Source organism: Pseudorca crassidens, chromosome 10 (assembly GCF_039906515.1).
Source record: "Pseudorca crassidens isolate mPseCra1 chromosome 10, mPseCra1.hap1, whole genome shotgun sequence".
Classification (NCBI taxonomy): Eukaryota; Metazoa; Chordata; class Mammalia; order Artiodactyla; family Delphinidae; genus Pseudorca; species Pseudorca crassidens.
The window spans coordinates 100,291,590-100,303,612 of record NC_090305.1 but is presented as its reverse complement, the minus strand read 5'-3'; the positions used below and the strand labels follow the sequence as shown (position 1 = coordinate 100,303,612).

The window sequence follows — 12,023 nt, the reverse complement described above, 5'->3', positions numbered from 1 at the left end:
TGTGACTGGCTTTGCATAATGTTTGCATAATAAATCCCTTGTGATTTCACTTTGCATAATGTTTTCAACGTTTGTCCATGTACTGTAGTAGCATATATCCTTTCGATTGACAAATAACATTCCATTTATGGATATACCACTCTTTTTTATCCATTCATCAATTGACGAACATTTGGGTTGTTTCTACATTTTGCCTGTTATGAATAACACTATGAACTTTCTCGTGTATGAGTTTTTGTGTGGACATAGATTTTCCTTTCCCTTGGAGATATATATATAACTCCAAATATTAGGTATATGTAGAACTTCTGGGTCATAGATCTTACACTCTTAACCACTACACATCTCAGCTAGTCTTTATTATTATTATTAAATTATCTGCTATTATTAAATAATTATATTATCAATAACACCAATATTTGTTTCTATCTATTAAGTATCTCTGTTGCAAAGCCCTTTACTTTTATTATTACAAATCCTTACCTTGGTCAGGATCATTAAGACAGGAATCATGATCTCTGTTGAAGAGGTGAGCGAAACTGGGGCTCAGGAGGTTAAGGGAACTTGTCTACACTCCAACAGCTAACATGGGTAGAGCTGGGACCACCATGCACACCTGCCTGTTTCCTGTGCCCTGTGTGCCCAATACCATGTCCTGGGCCATACCCTGCCCCAAATCTTTCGAAACATGCCTCCACCCCTCCTTTCTGGCTTTTTCTGGAAGTGAGGATGGCTTGACATCCCAAGGGTGAGAGCTGCACACTCAGTGTCTGTGCTCTTTTCCAGCTGGGGCTGGAGGCCAGGGGAGGGGCTGCCCTGGGAGCTGGAAATAAAATGGAGGGAGGGCTGGGCTGAGAAGGGCAGTATTGGAAGGTTAGGAGGCTGGGAAGTGGGAGGTAAGGACTTTCTTACTCTGGGTTTTTTGTTTTGGTTTGGTTCTGGCTCCTAGAGAACCGGTGAGGTGGGGCTGGGTGAAGTTTTGTGACTGGGAGTGAGGAGGGAGGCTGAAGCAAGCTGATGTGGGTAGTGCTAAGAGGGGGAGAGGGCTTTCTCAGACAGGCTGGCCTGGGGTGTCCCCTGCATTGTCAGAAGGAAAGACTGGGGAGGGGGCTGCGTTCCATGCACTCCTTGAGCCCCTGGCTCTGAGGCAGGCCCTGTCTGCAGGGGGGCTGGGAAAGGGAGAACATCTCAGGGCGAGGCACCCAAGGAGCGGGGCTGCTATGGCAGAAGCAGACACTGAGGCCCACTTGGCTAGGAAGAAGGAAGGGCAAGGATGAAGGGGAAATTCTGTGAGCCATCTAAGAAGGCTTTCCGAGATGTGGAAAACAGTGAAACTCAGGCTTCAGGGCTGCAAACGTTTAGCCCTGGGTCAAGGGAGGCATTACAGGTGGAGGAACTGCCTGCAGGAGGGCTTGGAGCCTGCAGGAGCTAGATCGAGCAGGCTCAGGAGAGAAGGGCTGGCAGGTCAGCCCAGGGCCGTCGGCTAGTGCCTAGAATGGCGGCCAGCAGCCTTGAGCCACAGTGGCTGTGTACATTTAAGTTAGTTAACATTCAATAAAAATAAAAATCCAGCTCCTCAGTTGTACGGCCACACTTCAAGGGCTCAGTCGCCATGTGGGGCTAGCAGCTCCAGTATTGGAGAGAACGGATGTAGAACGGTTCCATCGTGGTAGAAAGTCTCTGGCCAGCAGGAACCCTCAGGAGGGGTTCGGATTGCTCAAGGACACACTGGAGAGAGCAGGCTTAGACTGGGTTGCCTGGCCTGGGAGGTCTCTGAACAACAGGTGAGGGAAGGTCCCCAGCAGTGCAAGGTGGTGTGACTCGCCTCCCGCCAGCGTAAAGTGGACTCTGCCCCCAGGGACAGGAACTAACCAGGCAGGGCCTCTTCAGTCCCGACTTGTGAACCCTGATCAGTGTGACCAGAGCCAGGGTCAGAGAAACATGGAGTGAGTGGTGCCGGGGAGGGAGGAGCGGCTGCTGAGGGGGGCTGAGCCTGGGCACTAAGGGGGTCTCCAGCTTGCTCACGGTGGCGTACGTGGGTGGGACAGGGGAAGGGCTGGGGGAGGTGTGTGTGTGAGTTGCTAGGGCAGACCAGAGGAGAGGCTTGCTGGATGGAGGTGGGGTTGCTCTGTGTCAAAAGACAAGAGAGAGGGAACCCTCCCATCCCCACCTAAGGAGCTGTCTCTTCTTCCTTCCCAGGCCCAACACTGTCCAGCTGACGAGGATGGAATACGCCATGAAGTCCCTCAGCCTTCTCTACCCCAGGTCCCTCTCCAGGTAAGGAGAGCCAAGCATGGAAGGGAAGGGGAGCTACTGTGAGCTGTAGGGCAGACCTTCTTGAACTTCGATGGGCACATAAGTCACCTGGGGGTCTTATTCAAATGCAGGTGCTGATTCAGGAGGTCTGGAGTGGGACCCAAGATTTGCCCCTCCCACAAGCCCCCAGGAGATATTAATGCTGCTGTCTCTCCCCCCACAGTCCCCCATATCACACATTGAGTAGAAAGAGGTAGATACTGCTTGATGCTTTCATTATTGATCTCATTTAGACCTCACCACAACTTTGGGAAGTGGGGATTATTATGCCAAATTAACAGATGGGGAAACCGAGGCACAGGGTGGGCTCTCTCAGTCACCTAGCAAATGGGTAGTGGAGTCAGGATTCGAACTTGGGTCTGCCTGACTCCAAAATCTAGGTTCACTGCACACCTTTTGTTCTACATCGTGTATCTGAGTTCAAAACTGTCTTATATTGACCTCAGCTTTGCCACTTCGTCTCACATTACAGGTGAGAAGAATGAGGCTAAGAGAGGAAAGTGGTAATTGGGCAAATGTGGGGTAGTCTTCTGACTGGCTACTTGTCATGGTCTGAAACCCAGCAGTGTCAATATCACTTGGGAACTCATTACATACATAAAATCTCAGAGCCTACCCAGACCTGCTGAATCAGAACCTGCATTTTAACAAGATCACCAGGGGAGTGACGTGTCCACTAAAGTTTAAGATGCACTGATCCAGGGACTCCCCTGGTGGCCCAGTGGGTAACACTCTGCACTCCCAATGCAGGGGGCACGGGTTCGATACCTGGTCGGGGAACTAGATGCCACATACATGCCAAAACTAAGAAGTCTGCATGCTGCAACTAAAGATCCCGCAGGCCACTACGAAGATCCCGCGTGCCGCAACTAAGACCTGGCACAGCCAAAATAAATAAATAATTAAAAAAAAAAAAAAGATGCACCAATCCAGCAGGCTTTTGAGGAAGACTCTCTAGAGCAGGTTTGGTGGGTGGTAGGGGAGGAGAAATATGATGAGCTCAGCCTAGAGGATTGGGAGGTAAGTTACCCTGCTGTGCGTTGAGGGCTGGGAGGCATCAGACAGCTCATTCTGATGCTCCATTTGGCCTCCAGGTATGTGGCAGTCAGCACCTCGGTGGTGACCCAGAAGCTGCTGTCACAGCCCAGCCCGGAGGCCCCCAGGGCCCGGCCCTGCAGAGTAAGCAATGCTGACCGGAGTGTGCGGAAAGGCATCATGACACACAGCCTTGAGGACCTCCGCCTCAAGGTAGGAATGGGCCTGCCTCTGCACAGCCCACCACGGGGACTTTGGCAGAGAGCTGGCCCCAACAGCTGCCTCTGCATCATGAGCTAGGAGTTCAGCAGGGATGGAGTTCATGGCTTAGATGGTGAAAAGATTTCCTTTCTAATGGCAGCTCCAGTGGGCTTGTAGTGCCCACCTGGAATCCTGTCTGTCTGTTGACAGGGGGAGGGCAGTACATTACCATCTGATACTAACAATAGGTCAGTGGTATTTTGGGAGTCTATTTTTCTTACTGGAGGGACCCTTAGGTTCCCTTTTCCAGTAGTACTTAAACTTGTAGAATTGCCCAGAAGTTGGAGTATTGAGTAAGATTTTAGAGATTCCCTTCCCTATCTCCTTCCCTTACCTTCATGCAGGGCAATTCTCCTTCAATCTGTCTCCTACATTGGCCTTCCATGCAAAGCTTTGTTAACAGCTGTGGAAGACTTTTTCAAACTATTGATTAGATGGGACTTCCCTGGTGGTCCAGTGGTTAAGACTTCCCGCTCCAATGCAGGAGGCACAGGTTCAATCCCTGGTTAGGGAACTAAGGTCCCGCATGTCCCTTGGCATGGTCAAAAAAAAAAAAAGTAAAAACTATTGATCAGGTAAGCTTTCAGAGAGGAAACCAAGGACACGCAGCTCTTGTGGGTGGTAGTAACATTGGGCAAGAATGACACCCTTCCCCATTTCCATGCTCCCCCTACACTTGATTGGGAGTAACTTGTCCTAATCCTTCCTTCTTATAAAGACACCTTTCCTTCTTACAAGTCATAGTGGATTATGGCCCACTCTAATGCCCTAATTTTAATGTAATTACTTTTTTAAAGACTCTATCTCCAAATATAGTCACACTCTGAGGTACTGGGATTAGGACTTCAACATATGAATTTGGGGGGGATACCATTCAGCCCATAATACATACAAATCAACTGAATAGAACTGAGAGTCCAAAAATAAATCCACGTATCTGTGGTCAATTGATTTTTAACAGGATGCCAAGACTATTCAATGGAGAAAGAATAGTCTTTTCAACAAATATTCCTGAGACAATGGGCTATCCAAATGCAAAAGAATGAAGTTGGATCCCTCCCTCATACTACATATAAAATTAATTCAAAATAGATCAAAGACCTGAATGTAGAGCTAAAACTATAAAACCCTTAGAAGAAAACATAGGTATAAGTGTTCATAACCTTGGTTTCTTAGATATGGCACCAAAGCACAAGTAACCAAAGGGAAAAAAGTTGGACTTTATCAACATTAAAAACTTTTGTGCATCAAAGGACACGATCAAAAAAAATGAAAAGATAACCCACAGAATGGGAGAAAATATTTGCAAATCACATATCTGATAAGGGTCTAGTATCAGGAATATATAAAGAACTCTTAAAACTCAGTAAAAAGATGATCCTTTTGAAAATGGGCAAAGAATCTGAGTAGATATTTCTCCAAAGAAGATGTACAAATGGCTGATAACACATGAAAAGATGCTCACCACCCTTCGTCATTAGGGAAATGCAAATCAAAAACACTTCATACCGCTAGAATGGCTAAAATAAAAGACAGACTAAAACAAGTGTTGGTGAGGATGTGGAGAAATTGCTGTTGGGAATGTAAAATCATGCAACAGCTTCAGAAAACAGTTTGGTATTTCCTTAAGAAGAGTAAACATAGTGTTATCATATGACTCAGCAATTCCAATCCTAGGTATATAGCCAGGAAAATTGAAAAGACATGTCACACAAAAATTTGTACATGAATGTGCATAGCAGCATTATTCATAATACTCAAAAAATAGAAACAACCCACATGTCCATCAATTGAAGAATGGATTAAAAATGTGGTATATCTATTTAGTAGAATATTATTCAGCCATAAAAAAGTAAAGAATCATGCTGCAACATAGAAGAACCTTGAAAACATGTTCGTGAAAGAAGCCAGTCTAAAAAGACCACACATTGTATGATTCCACTTATATGAAATGACCAGCATAGACAGATCCACAGAGATGGACAGAAGAGGAGAGGTTGCCAAGGGCTAGGAAATGAGGAGTGACAGCTAATGGGGCTAGGTTTCTCTTTGGGGTAAAAATGGGGTTGAAAATGTTTTGAAATTATACAGTGGTGGTAGTTGCACAACTTTGTGAATATGCTAAAAACCACTGGATTGTAGACTTTAAAAGAGTGAATTTTATGGCATGCAAATTATATCACAATTAAAAGTTACATGTGTGACTCCCGTTATAATTTTTTAAGATTTATTTATTTTTTATTTTTATTTATTTATTTATTTTGGCTGTGTCGGGTCTTAGTTGTGGCCCATGGGATCTTCGTTGAGGCATAAGGGATCTTTCGTCATGGCGCGTGGGCTTCTCTCTAGTTGTGGCATGCGGGTTTTCTCTTATCTAGTTGTGGCGCGCGGGCTCCAGGGTGTGTGGGCTCTACAGTATGCAGCACGCGGGCTCTAGTTGAGGTGCACAAGCTCAGTAGTTGTGGCATGCAGGCTTAGTTGCCCCGTGGCATGTGGGATCTTAGTTCCCTGACCAGGGATCGAACCTGCTTCCCCTGCATTGCAAGACAGATTCTTTACCACTGGACCACCAGGGAAGTCCCTCCCATTATATTTTTATTGGACAGCACTATTCTAGAATATTAACCATGAAGTCAGGTACCAAGGGATACCATAATATAGGTTCTTTGGATGGTGATCCCACAGCAAGAGCCCTGGGTTCCAGTCCCATCCCATAAGTCCTGGCCCACTCGTGTGTGTCTGAGGTGTGCCATTTGAGGTGTGTGATGTGGGTCTTCCCCATACCAGCTCTGTGGCTACATGTGATGGCAGAAGCATCACTTACCTTATTCTCCAGGTCCAGGATACCCTGATGCTGGCAGACAAGCCTTTCTTCCTGGTGCTGGAGGAAGATGGCACAATTGTAGAGACAGAAGAGTATTTCCAATCCCTGACAGATGACACCGTGCTCATGGTCCTCCATAAGGGGCAGAAATGGCAGCCCCCATCAGAGCAGGTGACGTCCCACCTGTCAGGGAGAGTACTGGGAGCTTAGAAGAAATCCTTGAGGGGTGCCAACCACATGCTTGTCTTGATGCAGGGCACTAGGTACCAACTCTCCCTCTCCCGTAAGCCTGCCAAGAAGATTGATGTGGCCCAAGTAACCTTCGACCTGTACAAGGTGAACCCACAGGACTTCATTGGTTGCCTGAACGTGAAGGCGACTCTCTATGGCACATACTCCCTTTCCTATGATCTGCGCTGCTACGGTGCCAGGCGCGTCATGAAGTGAGTGAATTGGGGTTAGCTGGGGACAGGCTGGGTACACTGCAATGGGAGAGGCGCTATCTTCTCCCATGCACCTCAGGCTTCTCGGAGCCTGGGCCTGGTGTTGATGCTGACAAAGTATGACAATTAGCATCTGTCTAGGACTTTATGGCTGAATTCATGTTTTAGTTTATTGTAGTATATGCCAAAGGGATACATATACTCCTGCTGGTGGAACCTGGATACATTTAGCTTTTCTAATTACCTCCCACTATAACAACTAATTATTTTTCACCTAAAGTAGTAAGTTTTCCTAAGTAGTCTTCTAATCTTTTGAAAAATGAACATGTGTCAAAAATTTTATTGAACTCAACTAGTGAGAGAACCAGCAAGAAGTTACAATCAGTTCAAAATCCCACCCACATATAGATCCAATAAGAATGCTGAGCTATTTATAAATACAAAATTGGATTTTTCCATGGGGGTGGGAGGGATGAAATAACTGTCCTTCCATAGAACAGAATTAATTTGTATGTCTGTGGACAATAGTCATTTGTATCATCTAATGAACTTTCAAAGAAACTTTTTACTTTACTTTTGAAAGTCTAATCAACTATCACAGGAAGCATGGGAATATGTTTAATCATAAGACAAATACTGTTATGGTAGTGGTTTCCATATTCAGCTATTCCAGTGGTGCTCTAGAGAACTCTTACCTCATTAGGCAGATGTAGCCACTGAGGCAGAGACATCCAAGTAGTCGAAAACCACAAAGCTGGCCTCTTGCCAGTTACTTCTGACAGATGCTACTCCTCCCCAGTTGCTTCATTTAGTGTTTACTGAGCACTCTCTGTGTCCTGGCCCTATGCTATGAGCTAGAGACACAGAGATAAATAAGATGTCAGAACAAGCTCCATGAGGGCAAGAATTGCTGTTGCCTCCAATCCCTTGGTGAATGCTGGTACGTAGCAATAATTCAAATAATTGTACAAGGAATGAAGATACATATGATCCTCATTCTCAGGGGTTTCTGAGAAATTCTACTCCTTCCAGAGTTCTGCCAGAACGTATGTAGCTAGAGCACACCAGACCTTCTTGGCTTTCCGAGTTTATTCTCTGCATTCCCAGTCTGCAGATGAGGGACCTGAGGCCGCGTGGTTCTGCCTGCCACAGATAACACTCAGCGGCAGGCTTGAGCCTCGTTCTATGGCAAGAAGTTCCCTATTCCTCTTATACCAGATCATATACCCCTCTTGATCTGGGCTTGCTGCCAGCAGTTTGCAGATTGCAAAATCTAGAGCAAGAAGTTTCAGCCTTTAAACTCAGTCCGTCTAGGGGAAATGGGACCCTCAGACCTAAACATAGTAGGCATATTGGTCCCAAAAGAAAAACAAAAAACAACAGCAAGCTGGAATCAGTGGAATGACTTAGTGGCGTCAGCAAGTGTTTTTTCTTTAATGGTGGTAAAATACACATACCATAAAATTTACCATTTTAACCACTTTTTTTTTAAGTATAAAATTCAGTGACGTTAAGTACATTCACAGTGTTGTGCAACAGTTACTTGTAAATCTATTTCCAGAACTTTTTCATCATCCCAAACTGTAACTCTGTACCCATTAAACACTAACTCTCCACACCCCCTTCCCCCAGCCCTGCTAACCTCTGTCCTACTTCCTGTCTCCATTAATTTTCCTATCCTAGGCAACTCATGTAAGTATAATCATACAATACTTGCCCTTTTGTGTCTGGTTTATTTTACTTAGCATAATGTTTTCCAAGTTCATCCATATTGTAGCATGTGTCAGAATTTCATTCCTATTCATGTCCAGACAGCTGGTTTGAAGCCTCAGTTCTCTAATTTGAGAAATGGGTATACTTCTCAGGTTTCACCTTTAAATTTTTTAAGTATTTTTATATACAGATGTTTATGATTCTAATTGTCTTCCTGTCCCCCTCCACCTCAGCCATAACATAAGTTCATTTACTGAATGAAGGTTAATAGAAAACAAGTTTTAATATCAGCCAGAAAGAATTTATTTTCCTTTTGTTTTCTTCTTCCTGATCCCTCCTAGGACTAGACACCCCTAGTGACCCTCACCTATCTCTTTCAAACAGATCTGGATAAGAATTTGGTTAAAGTAGTCAAGCATTCAACCAGCTAGTCTTGACCCTACGTTTCCCCTTCTCTTCTACATATCAGGTCCTGTGTTAAGTGATTTATGTTATTTCATCCTCCCAACCCTCTGTGGGATCAAAATGGTATGATCTCACTTTACAGATGAGGGTGCCGAAGCTCAGAGCTATAGAAGTTTGCCAAGGTTGCCACAGCTAATGAAACTGAATTAGAACTCAGGCCTGTCTGACTGGAGTTCTGTCCTCAGTACACTGCAACACCAGACATGGAGATCTTCACGTCCAGCACTCTGAAAATTAGCTAGACTACAGATGACTTGGAAACACTTCTGTTTAGAACAGAGGTTGTGAAGGGCAGAGTCATGTGACAGAGATCAGTCTGGCTGGCCCAAAGTAGCATTAGAAAAATAAAAGGCCTTGTTAAATGAGCTTGAATTTTGCATGAGAAGAGGGAGGTTGTGGACGTCTCAGTTAGTCTCAGTTAAGGTACGATTGCAGGTAACACTGTAGACCCTGTCCCATTTGCTGAGGGAGGGCAGCATCTGTTCTGTTTGCAAGTCACTCTACAGTTTATGAAGTTATGAACGCAGCGTGGGGGAGCAGGCATTTAGGGGGAGGAGGAAGGGGCTTTCTTTGTGTTTTGACCCTAGTGCCTTCTCATCCCACCCAGAGAAGCTCTCCGCTGGGCCCTCTTCAGCACGCAGGCCGCAGGCCACGTGCTGCTCGGCACCTCCTGTTACCTGCAGCAGCTCCTGGATGCCACAGAGGGAGGGCAGCCCTCCAAGAGCAAAGCCCCATCCCTCATCCCGACCTTTCTGAAGATACTGCAATGAAAGCCCAGCCAAGGACTAGACCGGGGACCCCATGCTCAGCTGGTAGCACCCACAAGCCTGGCAGCTAGAGAGCTTCTTACCTTCCCAACACCTCCCTCAGCCCCACAGGAAGGTGAATGATGAAGCAGGGGGAAGGGCCGGAAACCTGGGCTGGGCTGGCCAAAGGAGAACTGAGGGCTCTTGGCCTGGCCCGGCTCCTTCCTGCCCCAGGTAGCTTAGCGGGCCAAGAGTGGTCACCAGCAGGCTATGGCAGGAAGGCTGCCCCTCAGCAACCTGTCTTCACGTGCTACACTTTCATTACACTGCCTAGCTCCTGGTCTCCTGTCCCAAATGCTTCTGAGTGAATTGTCAACCCACTCGTGTATGATACTAGAGAGTTCGCAATAAATTATTTATGCTGATACATTTTCTTTGCTTCTGTTCTTTGCGAGGTGAGGGTGGGGTTCTATCTGGAAAGTTGGTAAGGTCTAAGGGAAGAGAGAACTCTGTTGTCAAACCATTCTCCATAATGTGGGGTTATAGGAAACAGCACTTTTTCTACCAAAAAAACAAACAACAAAAAAAATTACAATTAATTCTGAAACTAATGTCTGCTTAATCTGAGGCTTGAGCAGATCATGTAATGAATATGGTAAATGACAATTTCCAAAATAAGTTTGCCTACCAGAAGGACTTTGGGAACACAAAAGACCCAGAATTGCCAAAGCAATCCTGAGGAAAAAGAACAAAGCTGGAGGCATAACCCTCCCAGACTTCAGACAATACTACAAAGCTACAGTAATCAAAACAGCATGGTATTGGCACAGAAATAGACATATGGATCAATGGAAGGAAATAGAGAGCCCAGAAATAAACCCATACCTACAGTCAATTAATCTTCAACAAAGCGGGTAAGAATATACAATGGAGAAAAGACAGTCTCTTCAATAAGTGATGCTGGGAAAACTGGACAGCTCCATGTAAAAGAATGAAATTAGAACATTCTCTACTACCATATATGAAAGTAAACTCAAAATGAATTAAAGACCTAAATGTAAGACTGGATACTATAAAACTCCTAGAGGAGAACAGAGGCAGAACATTCTTTGACATAAATCGCAGCAATATTTATTTTGGATCTGTCTCCTAGAATAATGGAAATAAAAGCAAAAATAAACAAAGGCAACCTAAATAAACTCAAAAGCTTTTGCACAGCAAAGGAAACCATAAGCAAAATGAAAAGACAACCTCCAGAGTGGGAGAAAATATTTGCAAAAGATGCAACTACAAGGGCTTAATTTCCAAAATATAAAAACAGCTTATATAGCTCAATATCAAAAAAAGCAAACAACCCAATCAAAAAATGGGCAGAAGACCTACATATAGATGGCCAGTAGGCACATGAAAAGATGCTCAACATTGCTAATTATTAGAGAAGTGCAAATCAAAACTACAATGAGGTATCACGTCACACCAGTCAGAATGGCCATCATCAAAAAGTCTACAAATAATAAATGCTAGAGAGGGTGTGGAGAAAAAGGAACCCTCCTACATTGTTGGTGGGAATGGAAATTGTGCAGCCACTATGGAGAACAGTATGGGGGTCCCTAAAAAACTAAAAATAAAGCTGCTATATGATCCAGCAATCCCACTTCTGGCCATATATCTGGAAAAGACAAAAACTCTAATTCAAAAAGAAATGTGCCCCCCAATGCTCATAGCAGCACTACTTACAATAGCCAAGATATGGAAGCAACTTAAGTGTCCATCAACAGATGAATGGGCGAAGAAGATGTGGTACATATATACAATGGACTAGTACTCAGCCATAAAAAAGAATGAAATAATGCCATTTGCAGCAACATGGATGGACCTAGAGATGATCATAAAAAGTGAAGCAAGTCAGACAGAGAAAGACAAATATCATATGATATCACTTCTATGTGGAATCTAAAAACATGATATAAATGAACTTATTTAGAAAACAGAAACAGACCCACAGACATAGAAAACAAACTTATGGTTACTGAAGGGGAAGGCGGAGAGGGGGACAAATTAGGAGCTTGGGATTAACAGATACACAATACTATATATAAAATAGGGGGGGGCTTCCCTGGTGGCGCAGTGGTTGAGAGTCTGCCTGCCGATGCAGGGGACACGGGTTCGTGCCCCGGTACGGGAGGATCCCATATGCCGCGGAGCGGCTGGGCCCGTGAG

The 12,023-nt window shown here is 44.9% G+C and overlaps 1 protein-coding gene across 2 annotated transcripts; it reads left to right on the top strand.

Annotated features, from left to right (window-relative positions):
• The first annotated feature begins 772 nt into the window (after window positions 1-772).
• CIDEC (cell death inducing DFFA like effector c) lies at window positions 773-10,228 on the top strand. 2 transcript variants are annotated; one of them, XM_067755391.1, is made up of 6 exons: window positions 773-896; window positions 2,200-2,277; window positions 3,411-3,564; window positions 6,449-6,607; window positions 6,692-6,879; window positions 9,665-10,228. In XM_067755391.1, the coding sequence occupies exons 2-6, from the start codon at window positions 2,225-2,227 to the stop codon at window positions 9,825-9,827; spliced, it is 717 nt and encodes a 238-aa protein (XP_067611492.1). In that variant the 5' UTR covers window positions 773-896; window positions 2,200-2,224; the 3' UTR covers window positions 9,828-10,228. The 2 variants fall into 2 exon arrangements, with proteins under 2 accessions (XP_067611492.1, XP_067611493.1); XM_067755392.1 differs by lacking the exon at window positions 773-896 and adding an exon at window positions 1,893-1,946.
• Window positions 10,229-12,023: the final 1,795 nt, after the last annotated feature.